The sequence below is a fragment of the Anopheles marshallii genome, chromosome 3 (assembly GCF_943734725.1).
Source record: "Anopheles marshallii chromosome 3, idAnoMarsDA_429_01, whole genome shotgun sequence".
Taxonomy (NCBI): domain Eukaryota; kingdom Metazoa; phylum Arthropoda; class Insecta; order Diptera; family Culicidae; genus Anopheles; species Anopheles marshallii.
Window position 1 is genome coordinate 83,554,613 of NC_071327.1, and position 20,317 is coordinate 83,574,929.

The 20,317-nt window shown below is 50.1% G+C and overlaps 1 protein-coding gene across 1 annotated transcript; it reads left to right on the forward strand.

Annotated features, from left to right (window-relative positions):
* Positions 1-1,496: 1,496 nt before the first annotated feature.
* On the forward strand, positions 1,497-15,565 carry LOC128711594 (formin-J). The gene is made up of 6 exons (XM_053806475.1): positions 1,497-3,473; positions 3,586-3,763; positions 10,261-10,397; positions 13,255-13,443; positions 13,549-13,671; positions 14,441-15,565. Exons 1-6 carry the CDS (start codon positions 1,497-1,499, stop codon positions 15,563-15,565), a joined length of 3,729 nt encoding a protein of 1,242 aa, XP_053662450.1.
* Positions 15,566-20,317: the final 4,752 nt, after the last annotated feature.

Genomic DNA, 20,317 nt, shown 5'->3' on the forward strand with positions numbered 1-20,317 from the left:
CAAGCCACTGCGTTTCTTCTCGCCTTTCGCACCCCATACCAACAGCCAACAGGGGAAGGCTTTGGTTGTGCTGAAACCCTAACCTTAAAAATAATCCGGCGTAAAACGTGGACGGTTCGTTTGGTGCGGGAAGGATTTTCCACAAAGCTGATGCTGGGTGGATGGAAAGAAGACACGGGGGAAAGATTTCCACGTGAACCGTCCTACACGTCGCGGGCATCCCCGGGTGCTGCCACTGGTAACCGACACGATGGACACGAATGTCGGTTGCTTTAACAAATTTTCAAAATAGCAATCTATCAACAATAGTTCGCCAACGAGGGTGATGGGAATGATCCGCGACCGGTGGTCGAAGCTGCACAACACGAAGGTAGAAAGCTCCTGCCCGATCGCTCAAAATGCATCCCTTCGGTCCTTCGGGGCAGGAATGTGGTCAGACTATGGTTCTCAACCCTTTGCCATCAGTACGTCTCGCTTACGATCTTCAGAACTTTGTGGCAGTGGAAGAACAAACCCCCTCAGTAACCGAGGCAGGGAGAGATAGATGATTATTCATTTTTTTCTACCATTTCCATTGCCAACGTGCTCCGCATTAGTTATTGTTATGACTACGGTGGCAAACCCCTCGTTTCCCAACCCCCCCTGTGAGAGATCCGATCCGATTCGGCAGACCTTTCCCTTGCGATGCATCCCCCCACTGCCCACTGACACAACTCGCGATGCACTTCAGCGAAAAAGAGTTAGGCGTTAAGGGGGATAGTTTCGGTGCGCCATTTTGTCATCGCAAAAGTAATCTGTCGCCTAGTCGCCATTGCGCGACCATGCGACCGACAGTGATGTCGTCGAGGGTCCGTGCTGGTTGGTTCGAAAGATTTATCCCGTTGAGCGAGAGACTGTAACAGTGAGTTCGATTTCGAGGTTATAAGTGATGTGTTCCTGTTATGTAACATAAGCGATGCTGTCCAGTGAGAGTGTGGTTGGAACTTTGCGCTCCATTTTTTTTTTTTCGGACTCTAACTCCAACAGGTGGTTCGATTACAATCGGCTCCCGTTATTGCTATGCGTCTCTTCTTACCATGCGTTTGGTCGGTATTCTTTCCCCGCTATAGAAGCTACACGTTGCTCCATATCATGTTCGGGTGGTGTCGTTAAAAAGCAAAACAGATAATTTATGCATCAAACGAAATACGGCGAGTGACGAAGCGTTCCCTATGGCTGGTTGAGTGTATTACGAATGGTACAGAAAAATCCGTCGCGAACAGCGCCCTAAGCGTTGGTGCCGTCTTCAAAACGATCACAAAATTGTGCAAAATTACTACACACTACACACCGTCGGGTGACCGTTTCGCGCACACTCAATCAGTTACCGTTACCGTACCGATTGAGTGACAGTGGTGCTGGTGGAACCGATTATCGTAGCACTGGGGGTCGTGGTGAAGGTGGTTTCCAAGACGGTGACGACGACGACGACGACGGCGACTGGAGCAGGAGGGAAAATGATAAGACAAAAGTCCGAAGACTACCACCTGGATGGGCCACCGGACCGTTCGGGTGGTAATGGAGGTGGTGGTGGCGGTGAAGGACTCACATCACCCGGGATGAAGCGCAAAAACGAGTCCACATTTCGTCAGCTACAGAACGATGTGATGGGTAAGGCTCGCTCGACACTGAGCACCCTCGGCGACGTGTGGAAGACGAGCAAGAGCACACTGTCCGGTAGTGGCGGTACGTCATCGGCCGGTGGAGGACAAATGGCGGAACAGTATCACGATACCGGTGGTGGTGGCGACGGTGGTTACGATGGTGGCGGTGATATGCAGGGCGGAGTCGAAGCACAGTTCTCCACACCTCCGCGGAGTCCCAAATCGGCAAAAGACAAGAGCTCGCTTGATTTCTTCCTGTGGCCGAAGGGTAAGAGCAAAGATGGATCGTCCAAGAGCAGCCAGAAGAAGGATAAATCGTCCAAAAACCAACCGGCGACGGGGTATGGTGGTGGAGACACTCGAGGCACCAAAGAACCGTCGGGGACGGGTACGATCCGTAAGCCCGGACCGGGACCTGGCGCTTCCGGAGCACGTGGAGGTCCGCCGAACCATCATCAGCAGCAACCCATCACTTCCAGCACCCAACATTACCAGCATTCATCGAGGGTGATGAAATATCGGTACGATTATCCCGACAGTCCAGGTCAGGACTTCCGACAACGGTCACTGGACGAAACGAGTGAATACAGCAGATCGATGGAAGACAATATGGCGTATGTAGGCCGTGAGGAACAAGGTGGTCTCGCCTCGGACCGTTACGGCGAATACTACTCCGACAGTAAGGGACGACCGAAGTCATACAATGAGAAATATTCCTCCCAGTACTATGACTACTCCCCGGGCTACGATCACCCACATGCTTCCTCCTCACGATCACACCCCCGATCTCACCAACGAAATGCGTTCGAGTACGACGACCCGGAGGACCAAGATGATCTCGATAGGCCACCAAGCCCTGGACAGGGAGCTAGCTCCACCACCACCACCACCACTAGTCAATCGAACTTACGCAAATCCACCGGAGCTCCGGGCACCTCCAACATGTCTTCCAATGCAGCCGCTTCACCACCCGTCCAAAAGCACATCCTGTTCAATGAAGAAAACGACATCCTCTACTTCAAGGAAAACCAGCGACCTTCCAAGACAAAGTCCCTGAACGATCATCAAAGCCGGACGGATAAGCAACAGCAGCAACACTCGGGCATACGAGGACCCGCCAAATCTGCCTCCTACCCTAAAGATGGACATCATCACCATCATCTCCAGCAGCAGCAGCAGCAGCAGCAACAGCAACTTTCTCCTGCACAACCACTCCTACCTGCCCCATCTGCACTGCGTAAAGTGTCACGGGACGAGCGACAGCAGCAGCAACAGCAACCAACTCCTCAACAACGGTCAGCCCCAACGACTCCCTCTTCCAACAACGAACCAAACATCATACGAGCGACATTAAAGTTAGAAAAGTTGTCCAGTACTGGTGCACCTCTCGGGAACACTGAACAGCAGCAGCAGCAGCAACAACAACAACTGCAGCAGCAGCAGTCGGACTCTCCCAAACCGAAGGGCATCCAGAAGCAGTTCAGTACGATTGTTAATCTCCCACGGGGGATGAGTAGCACCTTACCGCGTGGCGGTGCACTCGAGTACGGCTCCAAGGCCGACGGTCGCACCGGAACGATTCCCGAGGAAAATATGGTTGGAGAAAGCGAGAAGCGAACGACCGGACGGAAGATTTGCTTCCAGGACGAACCGGTGGACGTGAGCGAACGTGTCAAGTGTCAAACCTTGCCCCGCAGTGCGGCACGCAGTTCCGTACGGACGTCGACGATAAAATCCACCACGGAACCAAACATCGATCCCAGTGTGAACGAATACTTGGACACGGATATGACCCTACCGCGCAGCGGGAGTCTTGATTCGGACCTAGAGGTAACTCGGTACATTGTTTACTGCTTGTCGTGTTCCACACTGCTCGAATTGCGGATTTTTTCCGGTCAAAGCTTCCCTGAACACAGTCTAACGTTTTTTTCTTTCTTCACAGTCACAAGCCATGCGGATTGTCAGAACCGTTGGCCAAGCATTCGAAGTGTGCCACAAGCTGACCATACAGGACAGCGGAGACAACCTCGGTGACGACCACTCGGAACTGTCACCGTGCGATGTTTCCGAACAGGATCGGTGCTCTGATCGCATCAGCGAAGATGACGATATCAAAAAAGGTAAGTCACGATCGGAGTGAAAAAAAAAAAACAAATGTGAAAAGGCGTTCGGAGATTCGCGGAGAACGTCATGATGGGGACCGATAAGGCCTTTTTTTCCAAAGCACCAACATCAATGTTTAACTGCCGATTTGGGAGTCGAAAACAGATTGCACCAATATCCGGACCGCCATTGGAAACAGACTCTGCTCTTTTCATTGAAAAATTCGATCGCACCGTGCCGTGGTACCGTGATTCGTTCCGTTCTCGCGCAGAATGATACAGATTCATTTCAATTTTGTTTGGGCGCCCGGAGCGCTTCATAATGGGCGTCGGTTACCATTTCCGTTTTGCCGCAGCGGCACGATTATACTAATCGAAAGCAGCAGTGTATAGCCGGGGCCCGAACACCATCCCAGGGTTGGGGCGCCCGGAACAAACCGATCCACAAATCGTTATCCTTAGCCCGTGGCGATGCCGACTTGGAGCTTTAATTAAATTTGCACACCCCCTTGCACCCAAACACACACCTAACGCCGTGGCGAACGGTTGATCATAGAATCGAGAACTTTCATCGCGCGTTCTGGACACGGTCTACCCGCGGCACGGAATTGGGGGATTCTTGATATTACTTCATTCCACACTGCTCAGATTGAGGCACAGGCCGGTGCAGCAAAAGGCACAGGCCGCCCACCACATCCTTCCATTTTCCGGAAACGGATTCGATGCTGTATGATGCTTGGAAGTGAGGTGGGAGCGGGTTTAACGCTCCGTTCGGTTCCCACTCACCCGGAACATACTGCGCAAGCCATCATCAAAGAATAAACCGACGGGGACTGACTGACACTTCAAATGATTTCATCAAAAAAAAAAATAAGTAGCGAAAGCACACCCGTGTCTGCAGTGAATTGATTAGAATTCTTTCACAATATTACGCGACATAATTTAGTCTCCGTGGGCTTCCGCTTTTCGGTGCGGTCGGGAAGAGAAGATGGCAATCATTCGTTTTGGCGTTTTGGATTCCTTCGAAAGGCTCGGTGTCTCACACAAGGGGAACACTTTGTTCCGTACCGCGGGCATTAAGTTCGGATAGGAAAAGGAAGTGAGGGATTTCACACCTACCGACAGTTCCCGGGGCAGCATCCTTGCTGTGTCCTTGGTCTTTGGACCGTGGATTGCCGTTGTTTCTTCATCTGTTTCGCTTTGGAAAAGAACTGCTAGCAGCTTCTCGTGGCGCACCGTCCAATTTCGCGTGCTTACCGTTCGGTTCATTTAACACGTCCGGTCTCGGTCCGGCCCGAAGAAGGAGGAACTTTCGTTCCCATTTCATTTTCATGTCCCCTTGGTTTTGTTTTCCCCACCATCTTTTTTGTGCACGTTCCGTCAGTATCGAAACATTGGCAAAATAAATCTCGACAAGTCATCGCTTCAAATTAAACTTTATCCCGCGCGTTGGCTTTGGTTTCGTTCGTTCTTCTTTCTGCCACCTAGTTGCTACGTGTTCGCGTCACCTTCTCGCGTTCGTATCAAATTTGTTTGGTTGCTGGCGGGGGTTTTTTTTTCGTGACCAGTAAAGCGCACTCAACATCCTCGGCGACCCATCTCCAGTACGCTATTGTAGGTGGTTTCGTGGTGGCGCAAGAACCACCGGGCTCAGTTCTTTTCTGATTGCTGCTGGTTGTTTTTCCCTTGCAGCCCCCCCGCCCGTTCGTGTCTTGCTTTATTTATTTACTTTTTTGCGTTCGTTAGCCAGTTTGCGCTTAGGTTGACTGGCAGAGTAGACGAGCGTAGCACCTTCACCAACGAGGCACGCACGCACAGCGAACCGCACGCTCTAATGCCCGGATATGAGAAGAATGTGGTCGGTATGCCGACCGAGCGCGCGAACTTCCCATTTTGAGAAGACATGAAACAGTCGTAACGATGTAAGTCTGGTAAGGCTCCGGCATCGTTGAAGGAGCACTGGCGCAGCATTCGCGTTACGTGTGTTCCAATTGATGATGGGTAGCTTGAAATCCATACCTTCCGACAGGCTGAGACGAAGGTAAGGAACTCACACACAAACTCACATAATTATGTTGCCACAGGCTTTTGTGCCCGTAGAGCCGTGGTGTCGGGCGTAATGGTAAACCACCAAGGACAAGGCAATCCTCGCCAAGGAGTGGGTTTCATTTGCTTTTAAAATATTCTCGCATCGTCAAGCGGCACGTGGACGTGGCATGTGAGCGTGAGCGAATTATCGCACCGGTACACATCTCCACCTTGTGCCGGGAAGGCGCTTTCCTTTCGCTCGGAAATAAAGAAGAATCCTTGCTTCGCCGAACCAGAACCAGTTTGCGGCTTCATGTTGAAAGGCCCCTTCCGGACGTTTTGCTACGAGCTAGTCCGGAAAACACGGACAGATCTTATTTGTCCAACCAAGTCGTCGGATCGGGCAAGAACCGGATCGGTGTATAAAGGGCGGAAATGGCTTCTTTCGGGGTGTGATTGAAACGAGAGAGTCTCGTTTCCTACCTCGTTGTTTGTTGAATAAATAAACCGTCACGTACACGAACTAACAGGAGTGTACGGTAGTCGCAGCGATGTGATGGACAAACCAGCGCCGAAAAAAAAAGAAATACCGTCGGCAGTAATAACTTACCATTAAGCTAACTTCACCGAAACGCCACATACTATCACTCATCCGCTCTGTTTTCGGTCCTCCGGGTTGTGGAAAATGTACCGAAAATAAAAGATAAAAAAAAACCTTGTCCATTCGCAATGCCCGGCCAGGGAAATTCCCACCCTTTGCCGCCGGTGCGAGAGTGGAACGGATTGTGTTTATTTTCTTAAATCCACTGCTCACTTCCACCCACCCAGCACGCACCGCAGTTCCCGTTCGCTCGTTTTCCGGGAGGTCCGATCTCTTTCCAAACAGATGTGCGACTGGCCGGAACTGCGAGCCAATTCTCACACCCCGGTGGTTACGATCGATGAGATTGGCCAATGATCTGATTTACAATATCAAAATAAAATTCACACAACCGGAATTATTATTGTTTACGTTGGTGATTAATTGCTGGTTCGATCGGTTACGCTGCCTAAATAAATCACCTCTTCGCACACGACGACCGGGCGCGCGCGCGCACACCGCAAAGGTTCAATTTTCGGCTCGCGTTCCAGCGCGCTGGTGGTGTGGGGAATATGGCACACGTTTAAGCGGAAACGACCATTCGAACGAAGAAGTTCGAGTCGAACAGAGAGAGAGAGAGAGAGGGAGAGCGAGAAAGACTAAAAATTGTGTGAAAAATCAAACGTTCCGTACCACGCATCAACTGAACCGTATGATTTAATGGCATAAAGACGAAGAGACGTCGGTGGAGAAAGACGGTTTCTTCTTTCCATTCTTGTTGTGGAACCGCCAAACCGGACGCGCCAAAGTCGATGAGGCGTTAATGGTTGATTGATTAAACAGTGGACAGCAGCTTATACGAGAGGGGTCTCCGTCTTATTCCTTTTCTGCACCTCCCGGGGAACGACAAGCCGGGCCGGAAAAAATCTTCATCGGCCAAAAACCACTCAATCATCGCAGTCTAGTACTTGGGGCCATTTTGTTTTTTTTTTTTTGTTTCCTTTTGGCTTGTTGTGCCCTTAATGTGTGACGATCCGTCGATCGTGTGCGTTCACAGCGTACGTGTCGACGATGTCTTCTATCTCGTCCAAGCCATGCCTTTCTATCTGGTTGTTCAATTAAAAACTCGCCATAGATCGTGTGCGACGGTTCGGTGGGAAAATTTTATCTGTCAAATGAACGTCTCATTGCACGTTTTACTCGGCACATCCCAAAGGTTTCCGCGCAAAGTGCGTCCTCGTGGAAGCATCAGTTTCACCGCTTTTCCACTCGCACACTCCTTATTCGCTCTCTCTCGCCGATCCGAACCCGTCTGTCCTGCTCAAGGTGCTCAATGACGTCAGAGAGGACGACCGAACTGCGTGCCACACCACACCTACTACCATGACCTAACTTCCTCCCCGGCTCTCGGATCCAATCGGGCACATGTAAATGAAACATGCTGGCCACATGTGGACCACGGACCTGGCAGGGCAAGGGGTCTGTCAACATGGCGTCACGCAATGCGAATCAGGGCCACGTGGCCATGGTGATTGAGTGTGGAGGATCGCCCCAGGTTCGTCTCCCGTTCACGAGATCGCATGCTCGTGATCGATGGAGCGGACCAGCGGACACAATTGGCGTGGTTAGACGGTGGGGGAATACCATTTTTCGTTCTGTTTGCTTATCGATAATATTTTCCAAACCACCCCGGTGGGTGGCAGTGTCTTCGAGTGGGTGGATCGCTATTTCTGCCCACACCTGTCATTTGGAACTGTTGGAAACATTTGGAGTAAAACGTGACTTTGATTTCCCATCAATTATAGCCCGGTGTGGCCGGGAGCTGTTTTCCCTCCCCCACCCCCACCACTCCTTCTGGTCGGTCAACTTCAATCGATGCGATTGATGCGCGAGCAAAGACTGGCCCGAGGCGTGCAACTTTGAAGCCGAACGTATAAACAACATGTCATTTGAGAGCAAATTGAATCGTTTTTCTTCTTTCCCGCCAACCGATCGCACCCGACATCCGTCATTTCGGCATGCTTCTTGTGGCTTCCCGCCGGCTTTCTGGTGCGTTGTTTTTAATTAGTGTATCTTTTCACAATTTTTACGCTACTACCATCACGCCGATCCCAGCTACCAACTCTCGTTCGGCGTGCGTGAAAGGCTTTTGGGAAGCATTTTGTTTTTTCCTCCACACGCACACACACACACACACACACACACACGGCTCCCATCTCAATCTGATGTGGTAGCGTAGGGAGTTTCTTTCTTTCCTTTTTTGTTGATGATTACATTTTCATTTGCGACTTTAGCACGCGTGAGTTTTCCTGTGTGTGTGTGTTTTTTTTGTTCTTCTTCTCCGGAGGGGGGAAATTAAATTGATGTTACCGGCAAACGACAGACAGCATGGAGCAGAAGCAACAAACAACAAAAAAAGCTGCCATTTTCCATCAGCGTTCTTAAAACGGGAAGGGAAAACCCGTCTGAACCCGCGGTAGCGCGATAGGATTAATGTGCGAATAGATGAGACAAAGTGAACGACACGCGCATCGATGATGGTTGTCTTTAATATTACTACTCGCGACATGATTGGGTTTGCATGTGGAGAGGATGGGAAAATATAATGCCGGATGTGTGTGTGTGTGTGTGTTGGTTATTAAATAGCAATTGGCATTAGTAGCTGCACTTCCTGCCAGGCGGGCACAGACAAAACACACAAATTTACTACCAATCCCCAACAGTTGCATGTTGTGCTGTCGAAGACAGATTTTTCATTTGCCGTGCCGTGCTTCCTGCACTGAGGCCACCAGCTTGCAGTGCCGGCGATGTTTTTTTTTTGTTTGTGTTTGCCAGCCGGACACCGAAGCGGTACAGCTATTCTTTGCCATCTTTGATCAATCGGCTGTCAGCAAAATTGTTGCACACCGTTCTACGTCGTGTCTATCCCTTCGAGGAGATGTCGCCCTTCCAAAAAGGTGGACACCTGCTGCTCGGCACATGAGCAAGCGAGGGGGGGGGGGGGGGGGGGGGGATCGCGGGAGCCAGGACATGGATCACGGGAGCTTCGAAAACCGTCGCCCGCGGTTGTGGTAATCCACGTCTCCAATACTTTGACCATGACAGACAGTGACGTTTGCGGTAAGAAGAACGAGCTTGCCCCTGCTGCTTTTCCTTCCCGATGGGACACCCGAATTGGTGGACATGGTCAACGACTGAACCAGCTGTCCAAACTCGTTCGACAGTGTAATCTATCTCCCAGCAGGGCTTAGGGCCCCGATATAGAAAGCCGGACCCGACCGGTACGAGGTGGTTGGGTGATGATGATTGGTGGTTCGGTGATGATGATCTAAATTTAACCATTCGTTTCTTGTTGTCCCCTGCCATGCCTCCCAAACGCTCGAAATTCGTCCACCACGCTACAAGGGCCAGTCAGAACGGGGAACTGTATTAAAACTTGGTGGTTGCTTTCGGAAAACTATTGCACTTGAATGTCCACACTACGGGGTGAACCGTTCTATTGGAAGTTACCCAATTTCTGCATCCGGTAGCCCGCGCGTCGACGTCATTGGGTCATTGGGAGATACCTCAACCATCTCCGATCGACCCAGAAGCTGATTGCGCTCGAAGCACAAAGTTCAAAGCGACTTCCAAATCTATTCGGTAAAGCGAATTCTTGCATTGATTGCTGGTACCTTCGTGGCAGCCGTAGGAATGCAATGCAAAGTGCAATTGTCGGAAGCCATCGTCCACCGCCATCATCATCCCTCAATCGCTGAGGAATGCAATCAATTCGTCTTGTCGGTTTTGCGCTTCGTCTCGACGATTTCCATAACCCTCACCTGCTACCGGTGCACGATAAATACCATTATCGCTAGGGCAACCGTTCGTTGGAGGTTCGTTCTAATAAATTATCGATTAATTTCAGATCCGGCGATAGCGACACACCACGATTCGCCCCGTTTGACTCGACCGGACCATTTGGATCTGGCGATGTTGGCCCCGGTACCGTCGTCACCAGCCGCCACCAGCAGTACCAGTCTGCAGCGATCGTCCACAGCACAGGTAAGTTGTGTGGGTGGCTGTGTGTGTGTATGATCTATGATGCGGAATATGCCGTCCATCGTAACGTGGCGATAGATACTTTTACCTTCAGAAGAGATTTTCTAATTGCTTTGCAAGGAAGACAAGGATCATGTTGAAGGTATTGGTAGTTTTATAAAACATTGTCTGAAGGCAATCCATCCCTATTGAGGGAATTTTGAAGAGATCAAATCCTCAATACTTCCACTTCATTTATCTCCGCTAATTAAGTAATAGAACATTAGCTTTCGAAAATTCGAAATGCGATTAATAATTTGATACAATTAAACCTAATTCAGAATGAACACTTACCAGCACCGGCTAAAAGGTGTTGTAAATTATTTTATTTTTAAAACCCTCTTCCAGAGAGCGTTTTTGTTATGTATTAAAAGCATAATTAATCCACGCCGAAAGTCTGCAGACCATTTAAATTTCAACTGATTGAAATGGAATGCAAACATCATTAATCGTTTCACGAAAAGTTGATTGATGAATCGATCCCTCGCCCGTTGTGCTGAAGGATCCAGTTGAGACGCGCGGGATCAGTGTGGGTGGTCCAGGAAACGGAAGCTGACGGGGTGGGAGATCATCACTTCCGCCCCCACCCAACCCCCCACCCGTCCCGAAATGCTATTTGTTTAGTACGACCAGCGGTGTATTCGATATTAGCCAGATTAACAAAACCCATCCATCCGCTGCAGTAGCAAAACTAACACAACCAAAACAAACGCAACAGCACGTAAGCGAGCAAAAAAAAAAAGATGGTTGAAAATTGTTCGTAATACAATTTCACGCATCGATGATGCACGATGTTTGCATGGCTTGACGTTCTGTTTGCGGACCATCATCTGGTGAAAGTTTGAAACAAAAAGCAATGCCATGCTTCCTGTGTTCGTTCCCCGATCCAACCAATTTCGGTGTTTTGCAGCAGTTTGTACTTTCCTTTGCTTCTTTCTGGGACGCTCGTAGAACTTTCATGATCCAGCATGGTTACGCTTTACGTCTCGACCGTACGAAGGAATAGGACATTTTCACAAAATATCATTTTGCACTTCACTTGACACTCGCTCGCATCCACACACATACGCACGTGCCTGTTCCGTTCTAACCAGTCTATTGAGGAAAACTGGTAGGAAATTCCTTCCGTAAACGTCAAAAACCCCCCAGCCGACGCCGTGTCCCACAATGGGCCTGGCCCTCAAAAGCGGATACACTTATGCACGATATGCTTATGTATTTACATTTGCCCGCTCGTCGGAAGATAATTAGATTTCCCAGTGCTAATGCGCACCTCACCACCCCTTGGGTGCCTTCCACCTTGGAACGGTTCCCCGCTCGTTGACAGTTTGGCACGACAAAAGTTTCGAGTGCTGGTGTTTCTTTTCTTTTTGTTTTTTTGTTCGGCTGGTCTTCTCCAGGGTGTCCCATAATAAAATTTAGCTTAGAAAGGACGCCTTTTACGGTTCTCCCTAGAAATGGGACCATGGGTAACGTTGCGCACTGCTTCGGTGGTGTGGTCGGTCGACAGATGGGTGAGGAATGCGGTAACCGACGGGGCGTAGGGAGAGTTTTAATTGCTTATGGGAGCGTATAGCTCCCATCCCGAGCGCGAGGACACGCGTTAATATTTAGAGATTCTGGATGCTTTGCCAAAGCAGAAGATGGAGCTGCTAGGCGAAAAGCGAACGAGAGAGCGAGCGAGTTTGTCCCCAAACGAGGAGTAAAGTGATGGCACCTTGTATTTAATCTTAAAACAAGCGTCAAGAAAGTGGAACGGGCCGACCGTTGCATGGGGCTGTTGGTTGCAAACCACCATAAATAAAACCTTTTTCACAACAGATTGTTGTGAATGGAAAGTCGGAAGTAAGGGCGGGGAGGTGGGTTGGCGAATTTGAAGAGGGTGATGTTTTTGAGAGAACTTTTCGGAACAAAAGGACACTTCAGGGGGATCGATGATGTGCTACGGTGGAAATATAAACGAATGTTCAAACCTCCATCCACCGCAGCCAACGTTCCGATCTGCCGGTTTTCCTATCCAGCTTCCCTCCGAAAATGTGCCACACCATGCAGGGTTCTTCACTTTCACATAACATCTCGTCAAAGTCGTTTCTTTTTATCTTGCAAAATATGACGTACGACACTAATGGGGCTGTAAAACATCATCAGCAACAATTTGTAACACTTTGAGGATGACATACGATTAAATTGTCTTTGTTTTTATTTGTATGATTTCATAGCTTTGTAATGGTTTATGCTTGTTATGGAGCTTTTATACTGCCAGAATCATTGGCGATACAAATCTCAAGCTGTAAAATAAGCCTAATAAATGTAAAGAGCCAATTTCGCTGAACGTAACGTTTGCTAGTTCGCAATCCAATTGTGCGATGCGATATCATCATACAGGAGGAGGTAAACCCTGTAGTCGATGGTGCTTTCAAAGTGTCTCTCCTAGGTAACGAACCTTTGGCAGGCCTTTGTCAAGCGTGCCATTGAACACCATTGACAACGTTAAATTTAAATCGAATCGTTGATTAGATTATTGGTTTCTCGCAATACGCCACTCCAGTACAGTGAGGCGATGCCGCCATCGTACAGTCAACCTGTTAGCAGTTAATGCGAAATCACTGCCGGAACTGTGCTTGCCGGCACTTGCTTCATCGTTTAACCTTTCATATGCCGGGCAGTAACGATGGCCCCAACCATGGCTTCCACATTCGACACGTTCCATCGCTGTATCACGTCCACACGGGGAATGAGATTCTAGCGAGTTTCTCCTTAAATGCACCGCGCGCGCTTTAATCTACCCCGTTAACGTTTCAGTTCCGCTTCATTTCCACAGGAAAAGGAACCACCCGAGGTGGGATCATCATCGTTGGCCAAATCCTCCCCGCTGTCGGCATCGCGCGAAATGACGAACCTGCGGGACCAGCTCGATCAGCAGCAGCAACAAACGCGCCAAGTGCTCGCCCAGTTGATGCTCGTCCGTGAGCAGCTCATCTCGGAAACAAACGCCCGCATGGAGGCTCAGGTAAGTGTGCGAAGTGGCGGTGTGAAGTAAATTACGATAATTTGTGCCCAGCAAATTCGAACCCCCTCTAACCAACCGTTTGCATCGGGTTGTCTTCTACTCCAGGCACGTATCCAGCAGCTGCTGCAGCAGAATCGTGAGCTATTAGAGCACATTGCATCCCTCGGTGGCTATCACGAACCGGACCGACCGGGATTGTCGGCTACCGCCATCGGTATCGCACCTCAGGTATGTTCTTTCTTTTCTCTTCCTCTTCTCCGAGACCGCCAAAGTTCCTTCCACGCAGGGAAGGGAAGTTTATCTCGTGCTCGTTCGCCTTTATGCCGCCCTATCCCTGAGTGTTTGTGTGTGCTGTTGCTGTTGTTGTCTTCTAATTTTCCGCCCAACACTTTGCCCGTTGGAATACGGTCGCAATGGCCACCGGCTTGTTTGTCTTGTTTGTGTAGTTTTACGCTCCCGCAACCCCTGTTTTTCAGCCAGCGGTGAATGATTGGGTCACGAAAAACATTCCTTACACAGGAAAAAAAGCGTAGAACGGTAAGAAGCATAGGAAAATAATCGATCTTGCCGCACTAATCCCTTCTCCGGTCTGTATCGGGCAATAAATTTTCCTCAACAACAACTGGCGTCTGTTGATTTTCGATCACCTGAGAAAACGGGGAAAAACGTCCAAAAGCGCCTAAAGTTATGCAATCTTCAAACGCAAGCGACTAACAGCCCGCGTGCTTGCTTGTGTTTCGATCTGTTACTGAGTGTTGTTGGTGTGTTTGTGTGTTATAACTGATTGATCGATGCTGATAATACATAGCCCGCAAGCTAACACGATGCCCAAAAGTGACCACCGTGTCTCTCTCCCAATCCGTCGGAAACGGGAAACAATCCAAGGTAAGTTTTGAACGCTTCCTCTGTGCCCTTTAGCGACACGCAAAACGTCACAACTCGCTTTCCCCATTCACTATCGTCTCCTAGCACTCACAGTTCCGTTTTTCCTCTCCAGTTTTCCTTCTTGCAGCAGCAGCAACAGCAACAGCAGCAGCAGCAACAGCAGCAGCAGCAACAACAACAGCAGCAACAATTGACTGAGCTGCTCAATCTCGGCGCAGCGGGCCTGAACTTCACGCCTGCCCTGCAGCAACTGCACAAACTGCAATCGCTTGCTGGCTTGGTCGCTGGAACCGGCCCCACCGCACCAACCAACCCACTGGCCGCCCAGCAGGAACTGTACAAGCTGAACCAAACGCTGCTGACACAGCTGTCTGGCGGTGCTTTCCCTGGTGCGTTCTATCCCGGTGCCATTCCGACCAGCATCGCCCCGACCGGTGTATCCCCGGGCGGAGTAGCCGCAACAGGCATGCCAAACTTTATGTTTGCCAACCCGAATGCGGCCGCTTACGGGACTGGTTTGGGAGGCTCCTCGAGTAAACCGCCGTCCGCAGATAGTTCAAGCAAGAACTCACCAACGGCAACTTCGTCCGGATCGGGAAGGCTTATCGGTGGGGGAACGGGTGGCGGATTTCTAGCTGACACTGGTCAGCGCTCAAACCGCCCTTCGTATGCGTCCTCCACGTCCACCCTGTTCGATGAGCTTCGGTTGGCCCGTAGCCTGGAGAAGGGCATGGAATCGCTCCGGATGGAAGACGAAGGATCGAGCCCATTCATTAAGCCACTGTCCCAGGTCGGCACGCTTACCACAATCGATCCGGACGGCAAGGTGAAGGTGGTGGTACCGATTAATACAAACGAGCAGATGGGTTCCACCACCGGTCAGTTGCAGCAGCAGCAGCAACAGTTAGACATTCCGGCGGTTGGACCAAGCCGGAAGTCGGCCTCCTTCTCGGAGCTACCGACCGGGGCTAGCGGCAGTTCGGGCACTAGCGGCACGGCAAGTCAAGAGGGTAGCACCCGGAACGTTTCTATACTGAAGGACACATCACGCAGCAAGACATCCATTCCGAGCCTGGTCACGCTTAAGGTAACGGACGAGAGCGGTACCACCGTCACGAGGAAGCTACCGGCGACGCCCAGCTTCATCACACGCAGCACCAGCGAGAAGGTGCCCAACCGCAGCCAGATCATGAGCCAGGTTCAACGCACCCAGTGGGCTCGTCACACCACCAAGTAGCGAGCTGAGGCTGAGGCACTATCACAGCAGCAAACTTTCCTCAGCACTGCGGACCACAAATTCTCGTTACAATGCTTGCGCTCTCTAGTCGGTTTTGTAATCTAATAGCGTGTAATTATGTCGACACTTTCGACACCCACCACTAGAAGGCAGCTCCGATGCGGAAGACGGTCCATCGTAAAATCTTCCGCACGGCCCAGCGATATCGGCAGTCGGGAGCGTATGGACGCTGAAAGAAAAAAAAAAAGCAACACTGGAAGAAGTACTGTAAATATTAGCAACAATTTCAAATTGAACGCGCATGATGACACATAATGGTGATGGTAACGATGATTAGCAAATAAAGGTTCAAAGTTAATTTAACAAAAAAGCAATCCTGCCCCGCAAGAAAATGGTCCGTGTTGTTGATTTGGCCTTTGCGCCTCGCCAGTTATCTTTGGGTCGGGCGTGTCAGGCGTGTGTTGGTTTGTAAACATCCGCACCGAGATGGCAATCGGGACCGGAATCGATCGGCAGGGAAAATTGAAAACCATTCATTAGCACGCACCAGGAAGGAGCAGAAAAGCATGCACAAAAAAATGGCTTGGGGTTTCTTTCTTCAATTACAGTTCGTTCGTGTCTACTTCTCGACCATCGGAAACGGGCGCCATTTATACGAACGACCGATAAATCTGTTGCAATGTTCGGTTGCTTTGCGATAATGAGTTCATTTTCTACTCTTTTCTTTCATTTCGTTCGCAGCTCTCGTCGACGGCAAAGGTGGCCCGCTGGTTCCACACGCTCCAGTGGACCAACCAGGCACAGTCGCTATCCCGACCCGAGTCAGGCTTCGTCTCGGGTGATTCACGGTCCGAGCGCAACCAGAAGTCGGACGTCGATATGGTGGATCTGCTGGCGAAGGAACATTCGGCCGGTGCTGGCGTAGATCTGTGCGACGAGTATCTGCTGGTCGAGGGCACCAGCAACCTTTGGAGCAAGCTGAGCGTCAAGAAGCGCAAGAAGCTGCTCGGCTTGAAGCTTGGCAAGGTGACAACCTTTTAGCCCCGGCGCCGCTGGCCACCGCTGGCGGCGGGCGGTGGTCAACGATGGTGGGGTGCCGGTGGTGGCGGTGGCAGCGAACAGCCACCTGTCCGTTTGACCACGACCGCAGCCTCACCGTCGGCGAGCGAAGCCAGCGATGTGGACGATTAGGGACTGTTCCTTCCGGCCTTAGACTGGGTACGCTAAACCCGCGCGAGGAACCCCACAACCCTACTCGTACCGACCATATACACATACACACATTCTCACACGCCACGCCATGAAAGCGAGATTTTAGCCAGGCACGGTAAACGGTATTTGGGAGAAACGGAACCGTTCTGCCGTGGTGCATGAACGCTGCTCTGCATTTTCTCCCGCCAAAAAACTGAGAAAGAAAAAACACATTCCCATATTCGTGTAGCATGCCTCTAGATGATAATACGCGATGGGTAGGGTAGAAATGATAGCTTACTCTTAGGGAACGATAAAGGCGCTTCTCCATTAGGCCGTAAGCAGACAGACAACAACCATCGCCACACCAAACGGTAATCCCTTGCTATGATTAGGAGACAGAGACATGCAGCAAACCGCCACAGCGCGCTCTGTTACATTCCACCCCTAGATGTATCCCCCTAGCGCAAATTCTAGATCATAAGACGATCGACAAATAGAGGAACTCTGGCACTGTGCTGGACCGATAATGAAGTGGCAGCTTAGCGTTAGATCAGACCAGCATCTGTTGTTGCGCGAAAAACCCAAAAGCAACCCAACTAACGAACTCACTAGTTATATGGAAACTTCATCATCATGGCTTGGCACTGGCGCTCGGATTGGAGGAACTGATGTGCGTTCAACTTCAGCAAACTATTCATCCCATTCGCTTTAAGCATTACTTTCCCTTCGTAACGGACGACCCTACCCTCTCTCGCTCTCTCTCGCTCTCTCTCTCTCCCGCTCCGTTATCTGTAAATTAGCGTATTACTCGTCATACACTCCTGAAGACTGAACTGGCCGAACAAAATTGTTACTATTAATGGCAGAGATTTGCAACAAAACGCATTCCATCTTGATGGCTTTCATCTCGCGGTGGGACGACACAGTTCACGCATGGAAGAAGCTTTGCAGGTGATTCATTATTCCTTTATTCATAACTCTTCAAGAACGACGTGTGTGCTTTTGTGTGCGTTTTTTTTGCTCCTCCACACCGTCTAGCTTATAAGTAGTTTAATTTTCCATCATTTTCCCACATCATCCCCAACGCGTTCGCTTATAAGCTTCCACGTGCTGCTCCACGTGAGTGGAGAATTTATGGAAAAGATAGTAGTGAATAAAAATTATAATATATAACATTTTCCCTGTGAAGAAAAGAAAAACAACCTGCACTCGTTCGAACGTATCCCTGGCTTTCCATGGTGGCGTGGTTCCATGACAGCCTAGCCAACGGTTTGTGCCGCTTTCGTACAAATTCCATTCGCCGGTGAATATATATCACTTCATACCCGTATTATCGTAGGATTTTTCTATATTTTAATGAGCCTCACTAATGGCTTCGGTCGACCATTATGATAAGCAGACGGCGTAAAGGTATGCTGCTCTGGATCTGGGGCGGATGGATAGCCGCTATAGTCTTTCCCAGCGTTCTTTCCTTCTAGCGATATTACCATGCTACGCGACCTGGCCTGCGCCATTTGAAGAGGCCATCAAGAGTCCAATGTGTCTCTCGTGACATGATTGATGGCCAACATCTTTCCATCGGGGTTAGACTACAGGAAATGATCTGCCGTTTTTGCAAGCTTTTTCTCTTTCGTTTTGTTTTGTTTCATCTTTCCGGTGCTCGCTGCTCGCTCTATCTAACCATTTTTATAAAACTTCCAAGCAACTTCACTGGTACCTAGCATGGAGCAGCATCGAAAAGCTATTTCTTTCACCCTAATGGAAGGAGTCGCAATGAATGATGACTTTTTGGTGGCTAGGAAAAAGTGTTTCCAGCCGCCTTCACCTACGACAAGCCTGGTTGGCTTTCGTTTTTATTTATAGGTAAGTAATGCGATGTAACAGCCAACAACAGCGTTCCCTTTCAACGTGCACCGAGCGGGGAAAAGACTTTGCGTTTGAGTTGTTGTCTCCTACCGGTTCTATCATTCTTAAGGATTACCAAGGGTTTCCCACGGCTTTGAAGCCCGGTACCGGTACCGGTAAGCCATAAGGAAAAAGTTAAATCCAATCTATTGTTCCTTTTTCCCTTCCTGGCTGCCAATTGATTTTGCAACACGTTCGATCAAGGACCCGTAAAAACCCGTTTATCTTCCTTCGTGTCGCTGCGCTCCGCTCGAACGTCTGCTCGTCTGCACACCTCAATCAATTCATTGTAATCCAATCTGTGCCTGGGTGCGAAAATTCTCCCCGGAGCAACTTTTGCATGCAGTCACACATCATAAATTTTGCCACCGGTACGTACCGCATACAGCTTTATACTTGCTTGATGATAAAATGTGACGCAAAAATGTGCAGAACGGTTTGCCACGGAACGCACGAGTGGCCAGTTGTTGAACGATGAACTCACGCCGACCCCCCGATGGTCCGGAGTTTGGTATCGACTAGGTACGGTGTACCATCGCCTCACAAGAGGGTAATCTATCAATGTCCTGCAAAACGACTTGATTGGCTGGGATGGCCTCGTGCTTGAACGATATTAACTGGTCCCTCACCAACGGGTGTGGGTGGGGTAGCTCACTGAGGGCGAGCTTTTAACGTGTCTTGCGAGTGGAGAAAGCTGCAAATCCACTCCTACGCTTGAATAAAAACATGTTTTCGCACTCCCCTATCTACCAGATGGAGCCGCCCAGTTACCTATGGTATGAAGCTGGCTGCATGCACACCCTCGGCTGTCGCATGCGGAAGGTATAATTTCAGGGGCAGCTGAAAGCACTCTCGTTACACCGCGGGTGGGCATTCGCACACCTTTTGAACGACCCGACCTGTAACGACGGGCCCGTGCTTGCAGCCGGTCTCCAGCGAGGGTCCAATTTGTAGTCGCTTTGGATTTCGAGTTTGAAGCCATTTCATTTGACAGCTCGTCAGGTCGTCAGCTCGTCCTAGGCTGCCTACGTGCAATTACACGTGCAGGACGTATAGGGGGTGTATCACATCGAAGCAACCGGTGGCGGTGACAACCAACCATAGCTCCCCTAGCAAACCGAACAAAGTAGGCAACGAGGCGCCGTGACCTAAACGTGGCACCGCGAGGTGTGGTTTGGATGATGACGATGGCGATGTTTGGTGTAACGAACGGGGCCACGCTCGCTACACGCGGCCACGCTCGCTCACAGGTGCCACCCGTGTCGGATTCAGAGACATGAATTGTAAATATTTATTGTATGAACCTCGGTGGTGTTGAAGGCTAGGTAGGGTTCGACGGGAGCGGGGAGTACTTTTTTATTTTTGCATTCGTATGTGTAACTCGCCATGCTTAGCGTTTTGGGAGCAACACCTGTGTACCGGGAATCAGCACAGGTACCAGTCGTTGCCGAGCGTGGCTTCATTCCGGATTCGAACGTGTGACAGTTAACGTGGTTTATCGCCCGTGCCTAAGATCCGAATACGATTTTTGTGTGTTGAGATTTGTGTGCGTGCTCCGTGACGTGACCTACGCGATGGGTGATACCAATGCGCCGAAACGTATCCGCAAGAAACCCTCGGGAATATTGAAGCTGGACAGTGTGCGTCGTCGAG